The sequence below is a fragment of the Corvus cornix genome, chromosome 1A (assembly GCF_000738735.6).
Source record: "Corvus cornix cornix isolate S_Up_H32 chromosome 1A, ASM73873v5, whole genome shotgun sequence".
NCBI classification, from domain to species: Eukaryota; Metazoa; Chordata; class Aves; order Passeriformes; family Corvidae; genus Corvus; species Corvus cornix.
The window spans coordinates 12,247,154-12,272,786 of NC_047057.1; the positions used below are offsets into that span (position 1 = coordinate 12,247,154).

At 35.2% G+C, this 25,633-nt stretch overlaps 1 protein-coding gene across 5 annotated transcripts in view; it reads right to left on the minus strand.

Moving 5' to 3' along the window:
- ORC5 (origin recognition complex subunit 5) overlaps positions 1 to 25,633 on the minus strand; it is a 68,815-nt gene that overhangs the window by 31,573 nt on the left and 11,609 nt on the right. For 4 of the 5 annotated variants that reach the window (XR_002044660.2, XM_010395647.4, XM_019283653.3 and 1 more), the window contains 8 exons: positions 24,481 to 24,592; positions 23,994 to 24,124; positions 22,223 to 22,271; positions 21,580 to 21,670; positions 19,388 to 19,440; positions 17,163 to 17,275; positions 13,720 to 13,767; positions 10,001 to 10,111 (listed from right to left, as the gene is read on the minus strand). Coding sequence is in view for 4 of the 5 variants with exons in the window: in XM_010395647.4 (XP_010393949.2) it covers positions 10,001 to 10,111; positions 13,720 to 13,767; positions 17,163 to 17,275; positions 19,388 to 19,440; positions 21,580 to 21,670; positions 22,223 to 22,271; positions 23,994 to 24,124; positions 24,481 to 24,592 (708 nt within the window). In the remaining variant the exon portion in view is untranslated. Of the gene's footprint in view, positions 1 to 613; positions 4,529 to 10,000; positions 10,112 to 13,719; positions 13,768 to 17,162; positions 17,276 to 19,387; positions 19,441 to 21,579; positions 21,671 to 22,222; positions 22,272 to 23,993; positions 24,125 to 24,480; positions 24,593 to 25,633 lie in introns of those variants that run through there. The other variant, XM_010395648.4, reaches the window with a different exon arrangement.

Below are 25,633 nucleotides of genomic sequence, written 5' to 3' on the forward strand. Positions count from 1 at the left end.
CTCCGCATTAACTAGAAAAGCACACTGACTAGCTCAGATGTACTTCTATTGTTCAGACACATACCACATTATCACATTATTTCTTCTATCATCTACCCTCCTCCACCTAACATGAGAAATTAAATCATACAGTGGGTAAGGACATAAACTTTTTACAGCACCTATGCAACTTCAAGATATATAGCACCATTTTCAGCCATTATAATTATCATCATCATTATAGCAGCTTTTCCAAGTCTAAGTAGGATTTGTTTCACATTGTTTTGTTGTTCTTCATATTTTAAATGAAAAATATTTGCAACATTTACTAAGAATAATATAAACTTTCCGTAAACGAGATTTACTCACACCGTACTATCAATTTTCCACATTGCTCCCCCCAAATATCTTTCAGTTTTCATTTCCATAGATGGAGAAGAGAGATTATGTAAATTCCTAACAATTCCTCATCTACCAAGAGGCATTCTTTTGTGAACAAGCTTCATATTTTGAAATCCTCTCTTTTAAATTAACTGCAATGCAGCTGCTTCTTTTGTCCAAGATACTGTGGCAAGCCCCACTATCTGCTATCAAATGAACACAGCCAGCAGCAGAGGGTCTTTAGGGGAGGAGGGGTGTCAAGCACAAAGTCAGTAGCTAGAACTGACTGCAGCTGGCAGGGCAGAAACAGTACAAGCATTCACCAAAGTGATTCAACATATTCTTTAATGTACCATTTTGCTACCTTATGCTTTAACACTGTTCATGTGCACAGTCTCAGGACTTTTCAACCTCATAAAAAAACAGAACGTGTCCCTGGTACAGATACAATGCTACAAATCTATTTCACATGTGATACAACAAAATCATTTGTATTGAAGTGAGAGGTGGGGTATAAACACCTCAGGAGAACAAACTATAGGTAGGGAGAAGTAAGAGCACATTAGGCAGGGACAGGAGGACAAGAGACCATGTAAGAACCAGTCCAAGAAGCACATCAATAAAGAGAATATAACATTATAGTCAACTCTTTGACCAATGATTCTGAACCATCTTTCTTGCTACTACTGAAGTTGCAACTGCATTCATTACTGTATGTGCAGGGAAGTAAAAGATATTTAATAAGCAAAGGATTGTCAAAAGAAGATCTTGACAGGATATCTGTGTCCCTACAACTCACTGAAGTGAACTAAGGAGCTAGTAAAGCTATTTCGGCTGAAAGACAATGACAGCAAGAAGTACAGCAGGTAAAATTGGCCTTTAGTAGCCTTTCAGCTAAATTCTACGTTAGTCGTAGTTACCAGGGATGTGAAGAAACACGGCACTCGTAACTGTAACTATTTATTTAACTATTTAACCACAAGAGTTAGTTCTAGTTTTGAAACTGTCTTTCAATTAACCAGGCTCTACACAAATGCTCAATAAAGAGATGTTTCTTTCCCCCAAACAGGTCATACTCCAAATGGTGAGAAAAAACAGCCAATTACTTCTAAGAAAGACGAAATTTATAAAGAGTGTTAATGATGTTACCTGAGGGCTTGAAAGGTTCTTTCTAGTCTTTAATCATATCTTTCTAGGCATATCATCTTAAAACAAGAGATTTGAGAGAGAACTAATGAATTTTATCCTAATGCCCTAATTTGCTTTACCTCAGTATTGCATCCTATCTTACTTCCATGAATAGCTGGTGATTCTGGAATAGACTTTCTGCATACACTAAATGGTTAAAGCAAAGTGATTAAAAAACTTATACAGGCTGTTTTTAGATATATGTATTATCAAGAGAGGTTGTGCAGTACTTGCTTAATTAATCTTTGCTGTCTTAACACATGAACCAGATGTACTATTATGTTCTTTGTTCTTCCCTAAAGAGGGGATGAGCCGATTATTTATCTCCAAACAATAGGAGTTCATGTACCACAGTGAAGAATTTTTTTTTAATTGGGGAGGCAATCACTAACAAGCTTCAGCTGCAACTGCTTGATGTAAACACAGCACGAATTTGTTCCTGGAGTATAAAACGATGTTCCTTCCAGTAAGTACATGAAACCAATTTCTAAATAAGTGTGTAAAGAAAGGGATGGAAAGGACAGAGTTTGGAAGGAGGAAAACTCTGGTCTGTCTTTCATGTATTCATATTTACTTCTTTGATACACTAACACATTTCATAGATAAGTTAAGATTTGAAGCTTCAAATACTATTTACAAATAATGCGCCAAGAGAACAGAAGTTAAAGAAACTGCTGGTTGATACAACACATTCCCTAGGTTATATAGCATGCAATCTAAGACATGTGAAAGGCACAAGGGAATATATAACATGTTCACAGGGCCACAAGAATACTTTGTGAAAGTTATTAACAGATTCACAGAGTATATAAACTCTTCATCACTACATAGCAAACTTACATACCTACCTCCATCACAATTTCTATTTGATTATATATAGAAAAGTACAAATTTACAATAAATCAATTTTACAAAGCCTTAAACACAGCTACATCCTGGTCAGCAAATTCTTAGGGACATGCTACACAAATAAAAAACTAACATCAAAAAGCAAGGAAGTTTAGAATTAGTAAGATGTTCTAGAGAAGATACTTAGGAAGTCTCTTTATCTTCCCGATAAACTTCATCTCATCTGAAGTCCTCATTCCCCCTTCCCTCTCAATAGTCCTTGCCTTGTCATAACCAAAATTTCTTCCGTTAAACTAGCTTTCAATAATTCACAACAATTTGTCTTCAATACACTGTTTTTAAGACGTAGATTAAGTGCCAAGCAGGAACCTATTACTATAAGCTCTTCACAGAAATAAGGTAAGTTTTCTACTTTAAATTAGTGTAAAGAAACAACTCAAATAGAATAGAATAGAATTTGATTAAGAAAGCATCCTAAGAAATTGTAAAGCTGTATTATCAATATACCTCCAAAAAAGAAAACTAGATCAAACTAGGTCAAACAACATAACATAGGTAAAACACTATTAGTTTTTCTAAAAGATCTTTTCTGTATCAATTAAAATTAGAAGAAATCACACGTCAGTCCCTTCACAATTTTAATTAGAAAGTACTACTTGAAGTAAGAATACTTTTATTTTTATTCACAGCTGTGCTCAGAGTTGAAAAAAAAAATAGAGTCAGCTATTTGGTTAAAAGTAATGTTTTCTCCTTTCCTTTTGCTTAACAGCAGGCTCTCTCAGGCTGCCATAGTTGGTGCCTAAGTGCTAACTATGTCACCATGCTGTGCATCACATTAAGTTCCCATTTCAGCTCATGAATTTCTGCCAGATTAGTCCAGTAACCAGTAACAGAAAATGAGAAAATGGGAGTTATTTATTACCTCTTACCACCATCTTCCCAAACCTACAGAAAATCAACAGAGTACTGAGATCAATACAATTCAGTACAATGAGATCAATAGATTACTGCACTTTCTAACCAATAGCCAGATCCAGGAAAATAAAGTGTGTCAGATGCATCATATACCTATAAAAGGATACAGGATCAAAACCAGCTAGGATCAAATACAACAGTAATAATATAAAATTGTCTAAAAATACCCCCACAGCTACAAATTGCCAGCTGCTAAAAAAGATGTTCTAACAATACAAAAATAATCTTTTAGGTATGGGCAACCATGAAGTCACAGGATCAAAAGGTTGCACTACAAACCCACTTGGACAATAAACATGCAGGGATATACAGATTTTATATGAATGCTGTGTGAGATATATGGCATTATAGAAGACTAACAGATATTCTGTGCTGGCAAAATGTGTCTTATGTATCTTCACTACACACTGAAAGAGGACGGGAAGTTTATTTAGACCAGTAATGAGAATGAGATAAGCCCGGAGTCTACGGTTGGTATTTGATCATTCCTGTCATTGGGGAGCTCTAAAGATCTTCTGCTTGACCAGATAGAGAGGTATTCCATAATTCTAAATAGTTCTCAAAAAGAAAAGAAAATTCAAAAATAAGCTTTTAAGACCTTTTCCCATATAGTTCAATTTTTTTTGTAAAAGTAAATGCTTCCCCCTGCATGGAATTATAGCAGGATCATTCCAGAGATGACAACTCCTGTGGTCAGAATGAATTAAGCTGTGCAATTTTATGTACCTTCCTCTGAAGCAAGAGGACAGTGAAATGCAAACAGTCATTTTCAGGTTGAATCAATAGGACAGAAGCAGAGGATGACATCCTCTCTTGTAATTTAAGTTTAAAACTCAAGAAGTGATAAAAATGGGAAATACATGAGAATACATTTGCTTATATTCCAGAAACAAAATTTGAAAAAATCTACATACACAATAAGCTCCAAGAGAAACATAACTTTCACAATCATCTCCCTTCTGAATATTCACTACTTAAGAATTCCATCTTTCAACAACATATAAAATAATTATTCAAACATATAAACATTTTTGTACGCAACTATTCAAGTCTACCAAATCGTAGTAGCGCCTATGGGTGTATAAAGCAAAGACACTCTCCAATATCAGATGCATGATATGCTTCAATGACGTCTTGAATCGGTTTGCAATATTATCTATGAGATAAAAAGCTTTTTTTTAAAAACATTCAACCAGAAGACAAGAAATCTCACCTCAATATAAACTTTGGTCATAAAGATCTAAATGCTAAGTTAATTTGAGAACAGGATAGAAATATATTCTTCCAAAGTCACCCCCACATTTATGTAGCTAATGTCTGCTATGAACTTCTCAATTATTTCAGGTAAAATTTTAGCACTGACTCTATCCATTTATCCAAAAAAAGGACAAGCACAACACTGAGGGAATTTCACAGTAATAGGGAAGCAAAGAAAAGTGGTTTAACAGAATCAGCAGGAACTGTCATTTTTCCAGCATTTTTCTTATTTAAAAAAATTTAAAGATTAATCTACTTACTGACATATAACCAGTATGAGAACATGCTCTGTATTTCTTACATACTGGAAAATAAAAATGGCTCCACTTATCTTCATTCTGCTTTGTAAGGCCTCTTAGGGAACAGTGTAAAACAACACACATCTTAAACCAGAGCTTTTTCTGTAGAAATTCACCTACCTGCTCACGTTTTAAATAGAGGGTATTCTGTTAGCATTAAATAATAATGTTAAAGCCAGATGCAAAATGTTCCTATGAGGAGTCCCTGTAACAGCAATGAAAGCTGGAACACAATACAGCTGATCTAGCAAAAATGAATAATTCTTATTCTGTCAAGAGTTGTCAAACGTGGAATGAAAAGCTTCGTATTTTTAAACACTAACACAATCTGAGCTTGTAGAAGCTATTAAGAGTGTTTTCCATTTGGAAAAACCTGCTGACGGTACTCATAGAATCAAATCACAGAACTGTAGAATCATAGAATCAAATTCCTCTTTATCAAATTGCTACATCAAGGGAATGTAATGTAATGCAGTAACAGAAGTATAATCAGGATGTGGATATCTGGTGTCCAGAAAGGCTATGACATATATAAGCCATAATACAAATCAAGTAGATAACAAAACCAGGCATCGTTCCAATCTTGCAACTTAGATTTTACCATAGCTGTCAATTTACAAAAAAAGGGTAGTTTAAACATCAAATTGTCATCTGAAAAAGAAAGCCATAAAGCATGCTTCCAACACAACAGGGACAAAGAAATCTCACAGGTAAATTGCCAGTTTACATACAGAATTTTAGGTATTTCTTATTCTATTCATGTAAGGCAGACAAAAAAGCAAGAAAAAAGAAAAAAAAAAAATCTCTTCAATTTTTACACTCTAAGAAAGGGCACTTTTTTCTTCCCTTAATTACAGAAAACTACATTCCTCTGGCTCCCTCCAGCTGGAACTATGTTATGTACATCAGTGGTTTGTGTATTTCTAATAGACCCATATCATATGGCACTTAACGCACTACTCTAAATCTCATATCTGCATTTATTCTGACTTCAAAAAAAAAGTTCTTACTCCGTGGACAATTTGCAATGCTATTTCTCTTTATGACAGATTGAAAAATTTTAGGACCATTAACCTTCATTCCAAATTCTTACGCATTTATAACTAAATTAGTTTTATGAATTTGTGATACTCTTAAGAAAATTCAAATGCTTTTCGTAGATTCAGTATCAAAGAAATAAGAATGTCTAATAAATGAAATACAGACTATGATGTGTAAGATACCTGATGTGTCTCCATATGCTCATAAACAGCCTTCCTAGAAATCTCTGACTGCAAATGAACTACAGTCAGAAGTAAATTCTAACTATACAACTATCTGAAAATATTTGCCAAATATAATGAGTAACATTAAAACCAAACCTGGGATAACCCAAAGTTAATGCATTAGAGTGAAAATGCAAACAGAACCAAGGTTACTGATTAGTTACCTATTTGGTAATTTTCAGCTGTTATATACTCTGAGAAGTTATCAAACCTCTCTGCATAGATGTTTTTCCAAATATTCAGGGATGTATTACCAGAAATAAAAAATGCAAAAGTATGCAAGGCAAATGGCTTCATTCCCTTTTACCTTAGATGACATCATAGCTCAAAACTACAAGTAGATCTAATCAACCCTCTTTATGAAAGGCTATTTCACAAGAAAGCAGAAGCAAGACAAAATGTCTAGAAAAATGAAAAATGATCAGGAGAACTGAATTAACTTGAAGAAGCAATTACTGAATAATTTTGCTAGAGGAAAAAGCATTGGTTAATTTTGGCCTGTAAACCATAACAACAATATCTGCTTGCTTACTGATTGTGATAAGAACAGCCTCTTCAACGTAAAATGACCTCATTTAAATTAAATTGGTGCTGATAATTCTTGCCCAATGCTTTGTGCATAAATTCATTTGTGACCTATACTAAGGCACATTTTATGAAGAGCATTATGTTGTATTTCTGACTTTCTATTTTCTGTGGGAAGCCTAAAAGAAAACACTACTCCTGTACAAACCAGAACTGAACACTCACGGAACCTTAGCAGAAAGCGCTTTCAGGAGGTTTTATGAAGTTTCTTTGTATCCCTCCATTCTGTTGTAATTGCACTTGGACACAATGAATATTTCCTATTCTGCACTATATTCAGTAGGTTCATATGGGCACGCAAATAATACTCCTGGTTGTTCCTGCTGTACCAAGTAAGAAAACTCTGACTTCTCTGTTGTTGTAGGATGCAGACTGAATGCCCCAGAGTCACATTGTTTTTTGCACTGTGTGAAAGTGCATTAGCCTCTTTTCAACATTTTCACCATGTTTTATCTTTTAAAACACTTCAGCCACATGCTTAGCCATATATCCAAAGAGACCATCAACTCTGCAAGTTCTGTCCCAGCACAGAATGTACTGCCCACTGCTGATGGCAATATCATCTTCAATCTGTTAAAATATTATACAAAATTGTATCTGAAGAAAAACATTTTAAGATCTCATCCTCTCAAATGGCTGCAGAAATCAATAGTTCTCTAACCTCCAACTTCTTGGTTTAAAAAATAAGCAAATAAATTTAAACAAATTCAGTGACCTGTTATACTAATACACAATGTGTTAAAAAAACAGTATCATAACAAATTAGTAAGAAAAACAGTGAATATTCTGGAGAAAAATGAGCAGTGAAAACTCCTCAAATGAATACAATTTATGTATGTACTGAGATCAAGAAGCTATAATTAAAACCCCCAAACCTTACCGTAACTTTCTCTCAAAAAATCCTTACTGGATGCGTGAAAAGTTTGATTAAAAAGAGCACAAACCCAAGAGAAATTTCAACTTTTAAGGGGGTAACTGAAAAAATTTTCATTTGCAGAAGAAGGAAGCACTTTTCTTCCCCCCGGTGCTACTCCCTTACACTAGTTAGTGAGAAAAACCAAAAATGAATGGTCCCAATTCATTCTCCTGTAACCTAACTACAACAAGAAGTTACAGCAGAAGTCGTTTAGTTTTGTATTGGTTGCAAAGACCACACTTTTAAACCAAACATGCTAACTCTGCTTAAAACGAGTATGAGACCATTTTAAGGAGTATTAAATGGCAAAAGATTAAGATTCAAATTTTAAGTTGAAATTCTATTTAGAAAAATGAAACATTTTCAATAAAACCTACCATTAGAAGAAAAAACGAAATTTTGCTGCTCATTAGCATAAAAGTTTCACTTTTGAAAAGCTAATAACCAAAATTTTCATGTGAATAGAAACTATACAGGCAAACAAGAAGCAATAAGAAATATCATGAAATCAGCAAGTGACAGATCTTAAAGCAGCTCCTAGTCCTTCTTGAATCTTGACTGCAATTGTTGATCAATTTTAAAGCTAAGGCATGCTATTTTCTGACAGTACATGGGGAGAATTAATATGCATTTGGTTCATGTACAGCCCTTGATTTTACAAATTAAAGAGAACAAAAAATTAATCGTGAATCAGTTAAGAAGCCAAATATTTGAGTTAAAGCATATTAAACTTCTGTACAATTTTATAATGATTTCCATGCTGTACACACAAACAAGAAAACTAAAGACTGTATAATCTAACAGTAAAATGTATCAATACTGCTAAGGATAAGCCAGCTCCTAAATATTCACTTCATTTGAAAAATGTATTTACAGAACAACTAATGACAAAAATCAGTGAAATGCAAATTGTTTTAAACCATTCAAGAAAAAAAAAGCAGTTAAATATGATGCCTAGATTAAACTACTTTTCAAACCTATTTTAAGTTCTGTTGTATTTTATATTACTTTGCACTGGACATTTCAATATTTTTAATTAAAATTTAATGTAAAAATTGCTTTATAACTTAAAATAGTCTTAAATAATTTATAGAATTCAATTTTTATATAAACAGATTTAATTTTAAATTCTTTGCCCTAATCCAGTTAAGATTAAATACAATATTTTTATAGCCTAATCTCCAGATATTCAGAAAATAAAGAATTACAACTATTCTTTGATAACACTGCCACCTAGTGCAAACTCTAAATTAGAATGAAGCATTTCTTTGAACTTGCTCATTCTGTAATTTAGTCTAAGGTGGAACTATACCATGTCCAAATTACGTCTTCAGTACTACTTAACTGAACATCGGAATAATAACATTTGTTCTCTTACCTGGAATGCCTGTTAAATATGCAGCTATACTAATTTTGAAAATATAACTGTAAAATGCTGTTAGATAATACATTCACATCTAGTGTATATCAAAATGCTTTTGATAGCAAAAAATAAGAGAATACAAAGCTAACGTCCTACAAACAAACATGTATGTCCCAAGAACTTTACATTAATGCAGACAGTAAACTGAAATATTACTTGGTTAAACTTGGTATCTAACAAGGAAAGGTGGAAAATAATTCAGTAAATTAAAGTACAGCTGGAAAGCAGAAAGAAATTGAGAATTTCTAAGGTGAAAATGATATCTAAGAATGAGGTTGATAGTAGAAAATCATATTTATACAGAATTGGTCAATATACAAACTGACAAACCCAGAGCTCTAGAGAAAATACTAGATTTACTTAATTCAATGCACTTCTGTAGCTATGCTGCCATCTAGTGAAACGGGATACTTTTCTCTGCAAGACTTAAATTTTGTTCAAATGAAAAACAGTACGTATGTGTACCACAGCAAACACTGTTCACCTGAAAATACCTTATTCCCTCTGCTTCTTCTTCACCACTACATTTTTGTACCATGTGTTACAAGGTAACTAATTTCAGCCATTGGACAGTAAACATTTATACACTTAGCCCGAAATGCAAATGGGCTTACAGACTTCAGAGAGAAACCAAGAACTGATCAGCACAGACCACAGTCCAGGATCAGGGAAAAAGTTAGCTATTAGCAGATTTCAGACCATTACACAGATGAAGTACTGGATTCACAGCTAGTAATGCAGATAAATATTACTCTGAACCTTCAGTGTAAACTACCTGTTGTGTTGTGGTTGTTTTCTCATTACATTTAATTAGAATGATGGCTTAGAACTTTGTGAATTTCAGACACTAAAAAGCAAATAAAAAAAGTAAATACACACTCACCTGGGAAAATATATTTGCAGTTGGAGCAACTCTGTTGTCCACAATACTATATAATATTGCTAACAATCTGTCCAGGGGAAATGGCTTTGGCCCAAGGAGGTGATTGCTGGTCTGCAACAGAAACACCACTTTTTAATCCAGTAGGTCTTTCCTGGAGTACCACATGATGTTAATCTCATCTTTTTGGCCTCTGGGGAAGCACTGTGATTCACAGTAGTCTTTCATACCGCCTACTTATATGTTATGGAAAACACTGAATACATGCTTATTGATCAAGAAAAAGATACAGACAAAAAGTCTATTTAACATGGCAACTGTTCAAACTGCACAATTAATAGGAACATTTCTGAGCTGTAACAGAGGACCTTATGCCAACTTTCCTGTCACTAGATTTATACATTTACTTGTCTTATTTAATGACCTTGCCCAATCTAAGGAATAAAGAGGAAAGGCTATGTTTTATGGCATTCAAAGAATGAATCACAGAACAGCTTGTGTTGGCAGGTAGTTTAAAGATTTCTTCTAAAGAAGGAGGACAAAACTGGACAGAGTATTTTAGAGGCAACACAAAGAGTGCTGAGTGTAAGACTCAGAGTGCACATGCCTCCCACAGGTTTAGCTGACTAAAATAAAGAGTTCAGATGGCTGAGCCCAAGGTCAGCTTCTTGGCTGGTAAAAGCTGCTGTATAATGAGCTACCAGCCAGCTACAGACAACTGTGTTATCAGAACACATCATATTTACTCAACTTCACATCTACAGAGCTCTTTTGCACCTTACATACCTCACACTTCAGCTGACAAGGATGGCCTTCATAGGCATTACAGATTGCTGTATGTAGTAACATTGCATTCACTTAAATTCAAAGAAATACACAAAGTCCTGATTGTTCAATGGTAAGCATTTTCAAAATAACCAATTCTACAAAAAGGAGATGTACAGTTTATAAGGCAGAACTGGGCAGTATTCCAAGTTGGGCAGCATAGTTAGGACTACAGAGATTTATGACCCACACTTTCAAAAGTTCTTACAAGGGAAATACTTGTTTTATTTTAGGTTTGTATTTAATTCTCTCTACTTTGACATCCAGTTGCCTTTTCTGTAGTGTACAGTGATTTCTTCTTACTAGCAGTGCAGCCAAGACTAAAGAGGATTTTCAAGGCAAAGTTTGTTTCAAAATGCTTCTGGGAAAGAACACCTCAAATATACCACAAGCACCTCTGTGGCATTAAGTCGTCATCAGCAAAACACAACCACCCATTTCTTCAGGAAAACCAAAAAAGTACTTCAAATACATGTTTTAACTTTTCAAATCCAGGAGGTGTCCCCAAAGCTACCTCTTGGCTAACAAAGCAAGCTGTGTGAAGAATCATGGAAACACATAGCTGTTGGGGTCCCTCCCCCCTGCCATGTGGTCCTGGGGGAGGGGACCCTGGGCTAGAGGGGTTTCCCCACTTTCTGGTCAATCCTGTTCTCCATTGGTTGTTTTGTGTTCCCCTGCCCGGGGGAAGACCCTGCTGGTCCTGTGATTGCAGCAGTTCTTCAGCAGGACACCAGCCATGCAGCTGGAGAATAAAGATCTCTAAAACATCTATCAAGAATCAGTCCCTAATTTTTTCCACGGGCCTCGATGTCCTATATATGTTGCAGAAATCCCTGCTGCAACACATAGCCAAGACTCTAGCATGGCATCCTCAGACAGAATGCAGACGTGGTGTGAGCTATGAACTGTAAAATCACTTGCCCTTCTGCTTCTACACATGCCAGTTCTGTAAAGCAGATTCTTTACTGTTAACAAACAAACAGATTAATTAAAAACAGCACACTCCAAGAAGCTAGCAAATGCAGTTAGCATGGAGCAATCTCTGATCCTCTGCTTAGTATATACAGTTACTTCAGAAATTTCTTGCTCTACATGTAGACAGAATACTGTTTGGAGCTTTCAAATTATCTAAAAGAAATGATTCCCTCTAGAAAAAGCAGAAGAGTTAATTCTAAGAGAATAAATTCTTGGAAGAGTAACAATGGTTTAGAAATTCCTTGAAACATAACATGGTAAAGAATTAGAATTTTACACATCCTCTGCAAGGAGATAAGGCAGAATGCTACAAAGGATAGTATTTATAAAAATGCAAGGGACTCAACATCTCTCAAAAACAAAAAGAGTCAGAAAACCTGGTAAGAAAGTTTTATAGCCATCAAATAACTCTGTATGTCCTCTATAACCTTTCCACCTAGGCAATACATCCATTGTTCAAAAAGACCTTCCCTCAGTTGCCACTATGTGTGCCCATGCTTTTTATGTGCAGTGCCAGTTTCATGTTCCCTCTGTTTACCTAGCCTAAGTCTTTCACCATCCCACAATTGCAAGCCGTTTATTCACATTCTAAAATGTCACAAACAAGAATGAGAACCCCAAGTGTTCTTTAAAAGCTTAACCTGAGCTCAATTATCTGCACAAAAAGAAGAAACTCCTTAACCTCAATTGACTGAATTTTCAATCTTTTTAGCATGTACTTGAAGACTGAACAACACCTCTCCCTTTTTTTGTAATGCAGGAAGTATTTCCAGACTTCTCTGGTTGCTATATAAATGAAGCAGGTTCAGCTGTAAGCCATAAATTCTGATACAAAACAAATCCTAGACTGAAGCTGAAGCAGACACACAAGATAAACACACCAACACATTCGATCTTCTGACAGACTGATACGTGAAAAAGTTCACTCCTGCAAAAATTGCTTCACCAAGCTTCACCAAGAAGATCTCTCACTTGTCACTAAACTGGAAAAGCATTGTTCCAGGACAACCATTCAAAGAAACACAACAAATTCTGCTTTTATCAGCAACAGGGCAATTAATAGAATGGTAAGTCAGTTTCTTCTCGTCATTCACAAGATTCACTTGTTCTAATTAAAAAAACCCCCACAGCTTCTGGACTGACATAGTTAAGAATCACAAAATAGATTTTTAGTCTTGCTGTACCCTAAACTTTTATGGAAGGATTTATTTCATCTAATGTCAGCTTCCTGCCAAGCCGGTACAGACTGCCAAACCAGTTTCCTCAGTTCCCATACAGCCAGTAGAAATGTAATCAATACAATTTGTGGTGCAATTCATCTGCCTGAAGGTAGAACCTACTTTAGTGTGAGCCAAATCACACCCTACACTCCAATGACTGCATCAACTGGCTCTGCACGGGCTATAAACTGGTTTAGATGCAGGCACCCACGAGAGTTAGGTGAATCTGATCTGTAAAACACTTTAGACAAGCTTCTCTGAGCAAAGGTATACTGTCACAACAACTGAAGTAAATGAGTGTTTAGAACACCACATCTGTAATTCTTTATCCCTGTATTTCAATTCCTTCACTATAGAATTCTTTCTATAAAAATCTTTTAAGGAATATAACTTTTTTTTTTGAGATAAATGCTGATACTTGGCCACTCCACTTATGATGTCCTTTAACTAGCTTTATGAAACACACTTTGTTGTATACAAAAATATGGCTTTAGGAGACAATTTCATGTTACAGTTTCAATAAAATAAAAATGTCTCTCTCAGAAATTTGTATCATACAAAACAAGTGCACCAAAAATTGTTATTTCTGCAATTCTGCTGTTTTTACAGTAATCAATGACACAAAATGAAATACAAACTCACAAGTACAGCAGAAAGAAAGTACTTGCTGGCAAGCTCAGCTTAGAAAGATAAAATACATACCTTCTCATGCTTCTTCATGAAGTTGGTCTTTCTAATTTTCCCATGATGCTGCAAAACAACAGACAAGAGCAAAGATAATTAACACAGTCAACAAAGAATGTATACACGACAAACAGTAGTATGTTATACTAGGTCTACTACTTTACTACACTTCCAGTATTTGCCTTTGATGTTACTACCAATCATTCTTACTATAAGCCCTAAAATTACACTTGCCTTACTTCTTGCTTCACCTTGTCCCAAATGGTGCAAAGCCAAAACACAACATGCTAATATTTTCTGGTGACGTGCATAAGTTTTGGGTTTTTTTAATCTACTCAGGAATTGATGAGAAGTAGTAAAAATTTGTTTTTAATATGACTTCATCCTCCTCATATCCTCAATCATCTAATGAAAAAGACAGATGATGACTATCTTAATTTCTAAAATGTATCCATGTATAAAATCCACCAGAATTTTCACCTTTTATTGACCCTATTTTAGAATTTGGATGGTACACAAGCTGGCAGAATGACAACCAGGAATTTAATCAATACAATACAAAGGTAGTTCAAGGTTCTTGAGCTAAATGACAAAAGGAAGGAGGAGGGGAGGAAAAAGGGGTAGGGGTGGGTGTTGAAGGAAAGAACATAATTGAAAGCTGCACCTTCTTAAAATTTTCTTAAGAAAGGAAGGACTATTGAAATAAAATAATCAAGTGCTCTTGGATCTCAATTGAAAATGTGAGGGCAAGACAAGGGCAGAAATATAGTAAAAAGTGTTACAAATGAATGGGTTAAAAAAGAAACAAAAAAACCCAAGAGAGACATGAAGGATGAGGTGTGAGGTAAAATTAGAGGAGAGTTGTAATATTTTTTAAACATAGTCAGGTGCTCTTTCATCACCTGATGATTTTTTCCACAGCCCTGAGAAGTATACCTTATAAGCATGCTCAAGGAATCAGGGAAAAAAATAACTCAAATGAAGGAATTATTTTTTCATTATAATGTTTAAAATCTTGTACTTAGTATTTGTGGCCCTCAATACTCAGCCATGTCAAAATTATCTCAGTAAATGTGGTTTTTCTTGACTGACTTCTGAAGAGCTAAATATTAGACAGGGCTTAAAGGTTCACTTCACATGGTTTTTCTGGTTAAAAAAAACCCAGTTAATTCAGTGAATACATATCAGACACACTTAGAGATAGCAAAGTAATAATTATATCATGACTTTGGAAAAATGACTGCAGTGACAACCATGACCTTTCGGACAGGAAAGTGATCAAGCCTGAGGTTACACAGCATGCTTGGGATGGATCACAACAAACTGCATTCATCATTTTACAGGTTATGCTGGGATCTCTGTGTGGTATATATGGTGCCCAACTTCTGTGCAAGCACAAAACCCCACAAAATTAAGAGCTAATTTTCAATTCACTTTTAATGCTGTTTTCTATTAAAGATTTCATATATAATTCATAAATATAGCTATTCTTTCTTGTTTTTAAAGACTTTCTTCCAAACCAGCTTCATATTTTTCTCTCAATCTACTGCAAAGCTCTTGAATTTTCACATAACTAACAGCAGTGGTACCAATTATCACTTCCCTGCTCTGTCAGGCTGTTAGCATTCCAGGTTGCCCCAAACTGTGACTTTATTTTTAGCTGTAGTACAGCCTAGCATCTATAGAGTAGTGCAGATGAGCAGCTCAATTACCATCTTTTATTTGCATCCCTTTTGCTTCTACCAGTCCTTAGTTAAATCACTCCAGAAGATACTTTTCCGTGATCTACTCTGAATCTCATTACAAACCTGATAAAAATTATATTCTATTTTCACTGTTCGCATGACTCATAGAAACACCCAGCCTGAAACCCCCCCAGAAGTGTTGGCTTTGTTGGGCTTTGATATGCAGCTATTTCTGAAGTTCAATTTTAGACCTTATGAAGGACTAACTGATACCAAATGACACGCAGGAAAAATGGTGACTTCTGACTCACCAGTTCCCGGGAAAAATATCTGATAGCACTGATAGAAATAGCTTCATGGTCCCTGCTTCAAAAACCTTAGAAAATCATGTTTATTATACAAAAGTTTAGTACAGTTCATGTGCAAGAGTGGAAACTCACTCAGAGATACTAAAAAGGGAGAAAGGAAAAGAATTAAGTTGAAAAGGCTGCTCAGTAAACACAAGGAGAAATGTGGCACATTTTGATAATGTGCCTTACAGACTTGACTCTTGCATGCTTTCCCATTTCTGTGTAGAAACAATTCTTCAGCAAATAAATCTCTAACACAGAAAATGCTTCAGCCAAGTGCAAAGAACAAGGCTTGTCCATAAAGAAAAGTTGCCTATCTACACCTACTACAAGTAACCCTCCATACAGGAAAGGACTAAATAGAAGGGTAAAACACCTACAGCTTTCAGTAAGATCATACCAGTTTAAACTGAAAATGTACTAGCATATCATCACTAGGAAGTGTAGTGACTTCTCAAAATGTGTATCTATGATTTTTTTTTTAAGAGGGAAGAAAATAATATTTTTACAAATTTGTCCTGCCCTCATTTTAACTGGTTACACCTATCCATCATGAATACCATACATTTATATATACATGCATGTATCAATACATACTGTAGTAGTTGGTAAAATGTATAGAAAGCCCATCTGCCCCATCTCTTTTCTGATATCTGTCTTCCCACTTACATTTTGTCAAATTAATAACTTAAAATGAGGCAATGAGGCAGGCTTGAGCAGCTTGAAGATCTTGGGTCAGGAAGAGATAGACAACAATAGCACTACAGCACTTGTCTGCAGTATAACCACAACTTAGCCCAGAGGAAAAAAGAAGAAAAAAAAACCCTCAACTTGTACACGGCAGGATCTTACAGAAAATGATGTTTAGGCCAGGATTTGGTAGTAACGATTAATACATTCATCCTAAAACATGCATTACCACCATTTCAATGCAACATGTATCAGCCAATGTAACCACACCTTCTGCAAAAGCAACTGCTTGTATGTTTCTGTTTCAGAAACTTAGAACCTCACAAATAACCTAACAGTGCACTAAGTCATTTTACCTCATTAAAGGCCAAGGCAGTTGTGGTTTGTACCTTACTCTGGAAATTTAAGTGTGGCTTATAACTAAGGACACTGCAGTCACTCCACTAAAATCTTTTCAAAACAAAGCTGTATCAACTTAGAAAAGCAAAGCACAGTGCTCATGGTGCAACAATGTTATGCATAATTTGACATGAAGAGGAAGTTTGGTTTATTAGACATTTATAATCACTAGGTGATCATTACCCCATCAGAGCATGTGATCTATAGAAAGCTGCTCTTCAAATCAAATGAAGCACAGACAGAAACAGAGCTCAAAATGAATAGTTGAAGAGTTTCAAACTAGGAAATTCAATATGCAGGAATCCAGTTAATAGCACTAAGAAATTAATCTTATTACCTTAAGAAAGAATCTCTTATCTGTCCTAACAGGATTGTAGGAGGCAAGGTAAGCAGCTATTAGAAGAAATTTGGAGTAATAAGGAAGTTCCACATGGGTATGTGCTGAAAGTCCTATAAAATAAACAAACAGTTTATGAGTTAACCAAAAACCAGTCTGAACATCCACAAACTTCAAATTAGACTTCCCTGCATTCTTCTTCTTTTCCTTCTCTCCTGCTCTAGTGCCATAACTAAATGAGTATGGCCACTTTCTCAGCTCTATTATCACAGATACAAACTCAGGGAAGGGCCAAGAAGCATGGTACAAAGCTAAACTAGCATCCTGAAACCTTTTTGGACTCTCAGCAACTGTATGTGAAGCATCAGAGATTCATAAATCTTCCTGAAAAAAAAATATAAATAACTGCAGACTACTGTCATTTAAGAGAATTTTTCTGGCAAACAAGGAAGATGAAGAGAGCTATTTAAATACAATGGCAATTTTTTTCAAGACTCAACCTTTAGACTGCTCCAGACCACCAAACAGCTTGTCCAGGAACAAGGCTGACATGGTGAAGAATGCAGCAGTGCTGCACTTCTGAAAAATAGTTCATCTAACAATTTTTAGCCACTGTTCTATATCCTAAAGAAAATGTTTTAAAAATTTTAAACTTGATCCATTTGATTTTGCCTCTTTGTACACATGTATACTTAATTAAGAATAAATACACACATTAAAACCCACAAGAACTACAGCCTCGTGAACATTTGCTTCCCCTCTTTTTTACTTTGTATTTTTTACCTTCACAGTCCCCTGCTCTTGTTTTACATGCTTATGCATAAGAATAGGATCATCAAACCATCCTTCATCAGCTGGCTAACTACAGAAACCATTAAAGCATTTCTCTCATGCCCTCTTTGCTCAGTTTTTTACTTCAAGAGTTTCTTGTTCCTTGTTCTGTGAAGTACCTGTACCTTTATGCTTTAATCCACAAATATCAGCAAATAAAGATGAAAGAATTAAATATGTTCAAAAGTTACGATTCAGGGTCCACACTATAAGGAGAGGTATTCTAGATGAGAGCTAATCATGATTTCCTCTCATGTAAGCACAAAAGAACAGCACTTTTAGTTTCATTTACAATCAAGAGATTCTCTTGTACTGCATGCTAATTATAAAATGCAACACCAAATAAACTCTTACAGATACACAATTTAGTTTAATACAAAAATATCTGGTTTTTCTCCATTCTTCTGGTCAGCCAATATTGTATCATACACAGAACTATTTGATGATGTATACCTTTATTAGAGTTAGAATTTTATTTATTAGAATTTCTTTTTAAGCATGTTGCTATCAAATGCTGTTTAACAACATGACATTTTTTCTTACTATATATACCTACGAAAATGCATTTAAATGAAGTCTCCCTTCTTGGGCTTGTCAGGCAAAATATTTCATGATCATCTGGGAGGCAGTTTAATGAAAACACTTTGAATCAAACTCCTTTGTTCAAAAATGTTGAAAATTCACCAATCATGAACCAAGTACAGGAAACAGTCTGATGATTACGCTTATCTGAAGAAATTATTTGTCATGATAAATAATACAAAAAAGTGTTCCCAAACTACAAACTGGTCAAAAGACCACGACCAAGTGACATCACCAGGAAAATATTTTAGTATTCCTTCCTAAATTGTAAATGAAGGCTGACAAATATATCGAGATTCAACTTTCCAGCCTGTCTGAAGTATAAAATCAAAGCTCTATTTGTTCAAGGAAAGAACAAAGAGAACGCTTGCAGTTCTGACATTTCTCTTTGCCAAGAAATCTGGACACAGGACATGTGTTTGTTTAGGAATGTGCTAATCCAGTGCAATACACCAGGTACAACATTCTCTTCTCCCTACTTGGACAATTCTGCCAGCTGGCACACAGAGGTTTGACCATCAGGGGTCAGGCCACTCCTCACCCCTTCTTACATAAGAAATACTGATGTAAAGAAGACTGCTTTTACCTGCAAAGGGTATTAGGAAAGGTTACTCCCAGTATACATGATAGGGGAAAAATAGTCCTTTGTAGAATGCCTCAAAAAACCTTGATTACCCTGAACTGTAACCGAAGACTAACAGGAAGCCTTGTCTGTGTAGTTTCATTCATGTGTTCTCAGATGACAGAGACCAAGTCAAACTGAAAAGCACATTCCACATTACAAGCCCCTGCACAGTTACTGTGTTTTATACCTTTTAACTGCCCAGGCTCTCCACCATCATGTTGCAAACGCTCCCACTGTGAGCTGAAAGACAGATAATGCAAATATGTAAAAATGAAGTATTTATTAGTCTTTTAGAGAAAACGACCTGCTTGGTATATGTATATTTTAATTTTGTGACACTGGCTAGGATACAGTTAGTGAGAGAATAATTAAAAATACAAGGTCCTACTATCTCGCATGTAAATTTTAATAATCTGCAGACTATGTATTTGAAAAAAAAAGAAAAAAACGAAAAATAATGTTTGATTAAGGCATAAAAGACCCATTCCTTCCCATCTAACCACCACGAGTAAGCAAATATCCACAGCGTTCCAAGTTTCAAGAATAATGCAGAATTGGAAAAAAAGTAAAAACACTGATAGTTTTGATTCTTTTTAATCTGCTTAATAACTTTATGTTTGTGAGAAAAATACTATAATTACTTCATAATGTAATTTTGAAGTCAATGGAAGTCATCAAGATGGATTATCCTGTCAGTGAAAAATGCCCTCAAGTAGTTTGGTATCCTCCTAAACAATAGCAAAAAAATTCACTTTAAAACTTCCATTAAGGAATGACATTGCTAGAAATTTCGTATTTTGGGTCATTTTGTATGCCACAAGGGGATTAAAAAAAGATAAATTTGTTAAAGCTGTTTTGGCTTGTTTTTTAAAGCTCTTCATGAACAGGGTTTATCAGCCATAAGCCATAAACTTATGACAACAGCGTAATGAGAGCTCATGTAATACTTAAATTACAATGAATGACAAACCAACTCATCAATGAGTTAAGGTTTTATCCAATGTCTATTTTACAGGCAGAAAAAAAAAGGTTCATTTTCCTTTCAGTTCAGGTAGCACAACAGCTGATAGCAAAGTTCTATTGCTATAAATTGCACGGTCAAGAAAAATTCAGAGTAATCATAGTTCTGTGGCCAGAAAAACTGATATAGTGACTTTAATTCCTGAAGCATTTACTGGTACACAGAAGTAAATCCTGGACAGAAAGCTGAAATTTCTAATAAAAATCAAGTCAAGCTCAAATTTATAATCAAAGAAAACTGTAGAGGGAAATTACTTATTTGAAAACAATTCACAAGCTATTTTGTATCATAATCTTTTATTATAACTTAATTAGAGTAGGCAATTACACAATATAAAAAGTCAGGAAGATCCCAAGTAGACTGTGTAATGAAGATCAATATTGAGTACAAATAAATATCTGAGCCAAACAGAAAAATGCTGCATTGTACAGTGAAGCCTAGCTTGCACAAAGCAAAATCAATTCTCTTTTTGAAGGAGACATCTCTAAAACACTAGCAAAGGCTTCTACTATGCACTCAGGTTGTGACCAGAATACCCTATGGCCTCAATGACATTAAAAGGAAAGAAATCAGTATGTTTTTATCAAGATAAAGAAAACAAGCAATACTGAATGATCTCTCTTTACGTGGTGTAACAACAGAATCACTCTAATCTTAAAGGTGGAGAGAACATTAAACCTACGCCAATTATTACCACTGTGAATGAACACCACCATCCTTTTTTCTAGCAGTCTGGCAGCTTACAAAATAAACAAGGAATCTAAAGCAATATCACGAGAAACAGCCATTAACAGGACACCAGATTTTAATGCTGTCAAAAATGGCAATTCCATGTAAGAAAAAGTTTGTCCTTGGAAAAGAAAATAAGGGGTCAGAAAGTAGAGTCAGCAAACAAACCTAGCTCTATCAAAAAAAGCTAAGAAACACAGGTACTCAGAATCTGTAATGTCTCAAGAATTTTGAGGCTTGCACACACCCTTAGTTCCATGAGGATCTGCCGAGCTAACAAACACGGCAAAGTGTGTTTTAAACAGTGTCTGTATATTCTGGTGAGGGATTTCCATGCTTGGTAGTTCCATACATTACAGAAAATGGATCGAGCCTCAGTGAAAAGGAGAACAAAACCTGCTGCCACTGCTTTACTTATTGAATCCATTATATGCTACAAATACCATTTTGTTTAAATTTCCTCCTGAGATATACTATTTCTAGCAGTGTATGGCAATAAAGAAATGCACATTAAAGAAAAAAGATTACATCTAGCAGAAAAGAAACACTAGCCATGAAACACAGTGAGAGGAAGGTTGTTAAAAACAGCAACCTCAACAAAGCAAACAAACCCATGCTCTCCAAATTACCTGGATATTTCCCGGAGATAAACAGTCTGCATTGCCTTCTTCAAATGAGGTTCAATATTTTTCCAGAGTTTGCGGGTGTCGCGTTCATTTGCTGCACCAAGCCAGAATCAACTCTATTAAACATTTAACTCATACAACACTCATACAAAACTCATCCTTGACACCTGAACAGTCACAGGCATGACACAGTCTAACACCCTGATTCTGACGTGCTGCTTTAGGATGATGCACCACCACCATCCATCCAGCAAGCACCTGTTCCTCTATGACTATTCTGAGATAATCTGTGTCAGTTTGACAGAACCTCTCCTCTTGGTTTCTGTCTTCTCTAGGCCTCAACAGAGAAATAACTTATCGCATTAATTTGCAGAAATCCTGATGGTTGAGTGAGGAGAAAGATCTATAGGAGGAAAGAAAATTTTCAGGGTATTTCCATCTTTGTTTCCTAAAAAACTACCACCAAATACCACGTACCGCTTCTGCTGCAAGTGCTAGTGACTGGCTATGACTGGAACAAGCACTGCTCTCGTGACCTGAGAACCACTGTGTCACCACACCACAGGATCAAAGCAAAATCTTCACCAAAACCCACTGAACAGCACCTGCTCTCATACACCCACTCAAACTAAGGACAGCGCCTTACCTTCCCCTCTGACCACTGGTTCACAGTATTTAGCAAAATTGAGTGCTGCCTACAGAAAGCAAAAAATAGAACACATTAAAGTACTACCTATCTGATCCAGCTACAGAGTATAACTAGTAGGGTAATTCATTCCTTTGCAAAACCAACAAATTCTTTTTCAGTCAATAATTATGCCACTTGCTTACAAACATTACACTGTAAAACATGGTAACATTTTTGTACCATAAAATACAAAGAGAAGCAATCTATCACAAGTTACATGGCTTTGAGCTCAGCAAGATCTGTTTACTGTACTCAAGGGGTTGCATTGTTTTAAACTAACATAACAATTTATCAGTATAAATGCAGTAAAAATGTTTTCATGAACTTACTCCCTTCATTTTCACATAAAACTTTCCATTCCAGGAGAAGTTCAGCACACTTAAACACACACAGAAATTATTTATTTTAAAAAATCAACCAATCACAAAAAAACCTGCTAACATATTCCATATGCAAATGAACTTCGTTTGCCTGAAGATTAAGAGATTTTTGACAATACTATAATCTAGACTTTCCTCTAAAATGTTTACATCAATATCACACAGAATTTTGTAAAACACCAATCCTCATATTTCATTCTCTTTTTGTCCTACTGCACTTTAATAAATCTCTGTGCTAATACACAGAACTCAATGCAGTAACTTCCATTTATAAATCTAATAAAATTCTAGAATGTATTATTAGTAATCACACATAATAGCATATACATTTAGAATCTATATTAGACACTAAGGAGTTCAGAAGCCTACATTCAGTTTTATGTGTCTGTCACTATCTTCTACAGAAGAGACTTGTCAACCACATAAAGAATTTAGGGTCCAATCACATAAGTATTTTCATAGTGTTGCACAAGCAAATAGTGCATCTAAAGCTAATGAAATTCTCTTAAGCAGAGCCACTCAAGTACATGTCTGCAGGAACTGTGACCCCTGTTTTCTATTTCTGTCTCCAGCAATCTCATTTAAATATAAAACCTGTATGGTTAACAGACAAGTTCAGCTGAAATTTAGCAATATGTTCCTGAGGGAAACACAGGCAGAACATTCAGATCATCTCTTGAGCACCAATTTGTTTGCTGATACCATCAAACTTGTAAAATTTCCTTGTACACAGTATAGTTATTTAAATAATAATTGAATAAGATGTTTGTTATTGCTATTAAGCTTTTCTTATGCAAAGGTCACCATCAAGTAATTTAATTTTCTTCTGTTAAGTTTGTTTGCTACTACATTATATGGTTAAAATGCCTTTTTCCAAATACTTTCAATGTATTACCAGAAAACCACACAGCATTGGAAGCCCTTTACAGCCACCAAAATGACTGCAACTTTGGTTAGGGATTTTTAGGGCAACTGCATTTTAAGCTAACACATTCTTAAGAGGGAAAATTTACACTAGATATAAAGAAGGCTTTTTTACTATGAAGGTGGTGAGACATTAACAGGCTGCCAGAGAAACTGTAGATGCCCCATCCCTGGAAGTGTTGAAGGCCAGGCTGGATGAGGCTTTGAGCAGGCTGGTCTACTGGAGGGTGTCCCTACCCATGGCAGGAGAGCTGGAACTAGATCTTTAAGGTCCCTTCCAACCCAAAACATCCTATGTTCTCTAATTTTCTCTTTGTCCATATTCAACAATAAATCTTGACTTTCAGAGCAACAATAAACATAGACTTTCATTTGGCAAAAGACAACCCAAAACAAAACAACAACTCTAAAGAAGCTCATCTCACCAGATGCTGAAGTTCTTTCAGGTCCCTACAGACCATGTAGAAGACACCAAGCAAAATATTGATATATGCAGAGTAGAAATCTGCAGAATATTCTGGGGGATGATTCTGAGACAAGATCTTCTGCAGATGTCCTGTTTAAAAATAAACGTTGCTTGTTTAAAGCCAACTTAATGAATTGACCACATTTGTGGAAAAACAAACAAAAGCCATCACTAAAAAAAACCTGCAACAAAATCCAACGAAACCTACACTGATTTTAAGAACCAGCAAATGTCATGGAATCAAAACATTACTTTGAGATGTTCTGGCAAGTGGAAAAACACAAGACCTTTAGAGGTTGTGTGAATATAGGATTTTACATTCCAGTAGCTATTACATATTCCAGGTTCTGTAAAAGGCACACTGATAAACATGCAAACAACCTTTGAATGGCCTTTTGACAAAGTGTTCTACAACCCCCAAAAAGCAGGTTTAAAAATTAGTTTACCTATGCTGTAATCAGGAAAATACATGGTGAATGGCTCAAAGCATCCAACGTTTGGACGGAACAACTCCCACACTATTTCACTGAGCAGGACAACTGTCACATTTCTGTCAGTCTACACAGGGAAGAGAAAAAACTGAATGAGAGAGTGACAGGCAGAGAAATAACAAAATAACAGTGCATCTTAGAGCATCAATGAGAAAAATTATTATTGTGACTTTTCTGTTTCATAAAAACCATTGAATTCAGAGTTTATTACTATGCTAGTAATTTGTATTAAAGCTTCAGCTGGCCTAATCAGGCAGCTCATACATTTGCAAATCTTCATAATTATATGATATTTCTCTCCAACCCTTGCCATTTCACTGACATGTAAGTTTTGTGGGGTGATACACAATACCAAATAGATTCCATCCCAAAATTAAGAGAACATTTTACTTTAGTAATTAAACACAGACTTTCAGAGCAAACAGGAAAAGTTAAAAAGCAAAAAGAAATCTCAGCACTTCTGGAACCAAGCTATCTTGTACTTTATTTTAAAGGCAATCTGGTCTTTAAAAACAAACACATACATCCCAAACCAAGCATGTAGTAAGTATTACCTGTTTACTTTCCCAACTGTTTTACTAGTTACCAACAATGGGGCTGTTCACAGTAACATATTCTTTTTAACCAATTTTTTATTGACAAAATACCTGCCTCAGGTTGGATGTTTTGGTCAATAAGTAACAAAATGCTTCATATTACAAACAATATTCCTTATTTTGGTCACCCTTAAAAATATTAACTACTTAATATGAAGCTAAAACTATCTGTGAAGATGATGTGTCATTCTTCCTCTTTGCAAGGTTTTTGCAACCATACCAAAAATTCTGAATAACAAAAGATGTTTTTAAATATGGTTCTTCAAGAAAGACATTTGAAAACTATTGAGGCACCTCCATAAAACAAAAGGAAGGAACCTGACTGAATTGACAGTGCTGTGAATATGAGCTATGAATGACTTAAAAGAAGTTTAAATGCTATTCCTTTCCCTGAAATTTAGTGAGAATCTTCTTTTTTTTATCTCACTTTTCCCACTTCTTGGTGAAGTGGCACCCACCCATATTCTTGACTGTTTCTTCTTCCTTTTTTTAATGGAACATAAATATTTTTT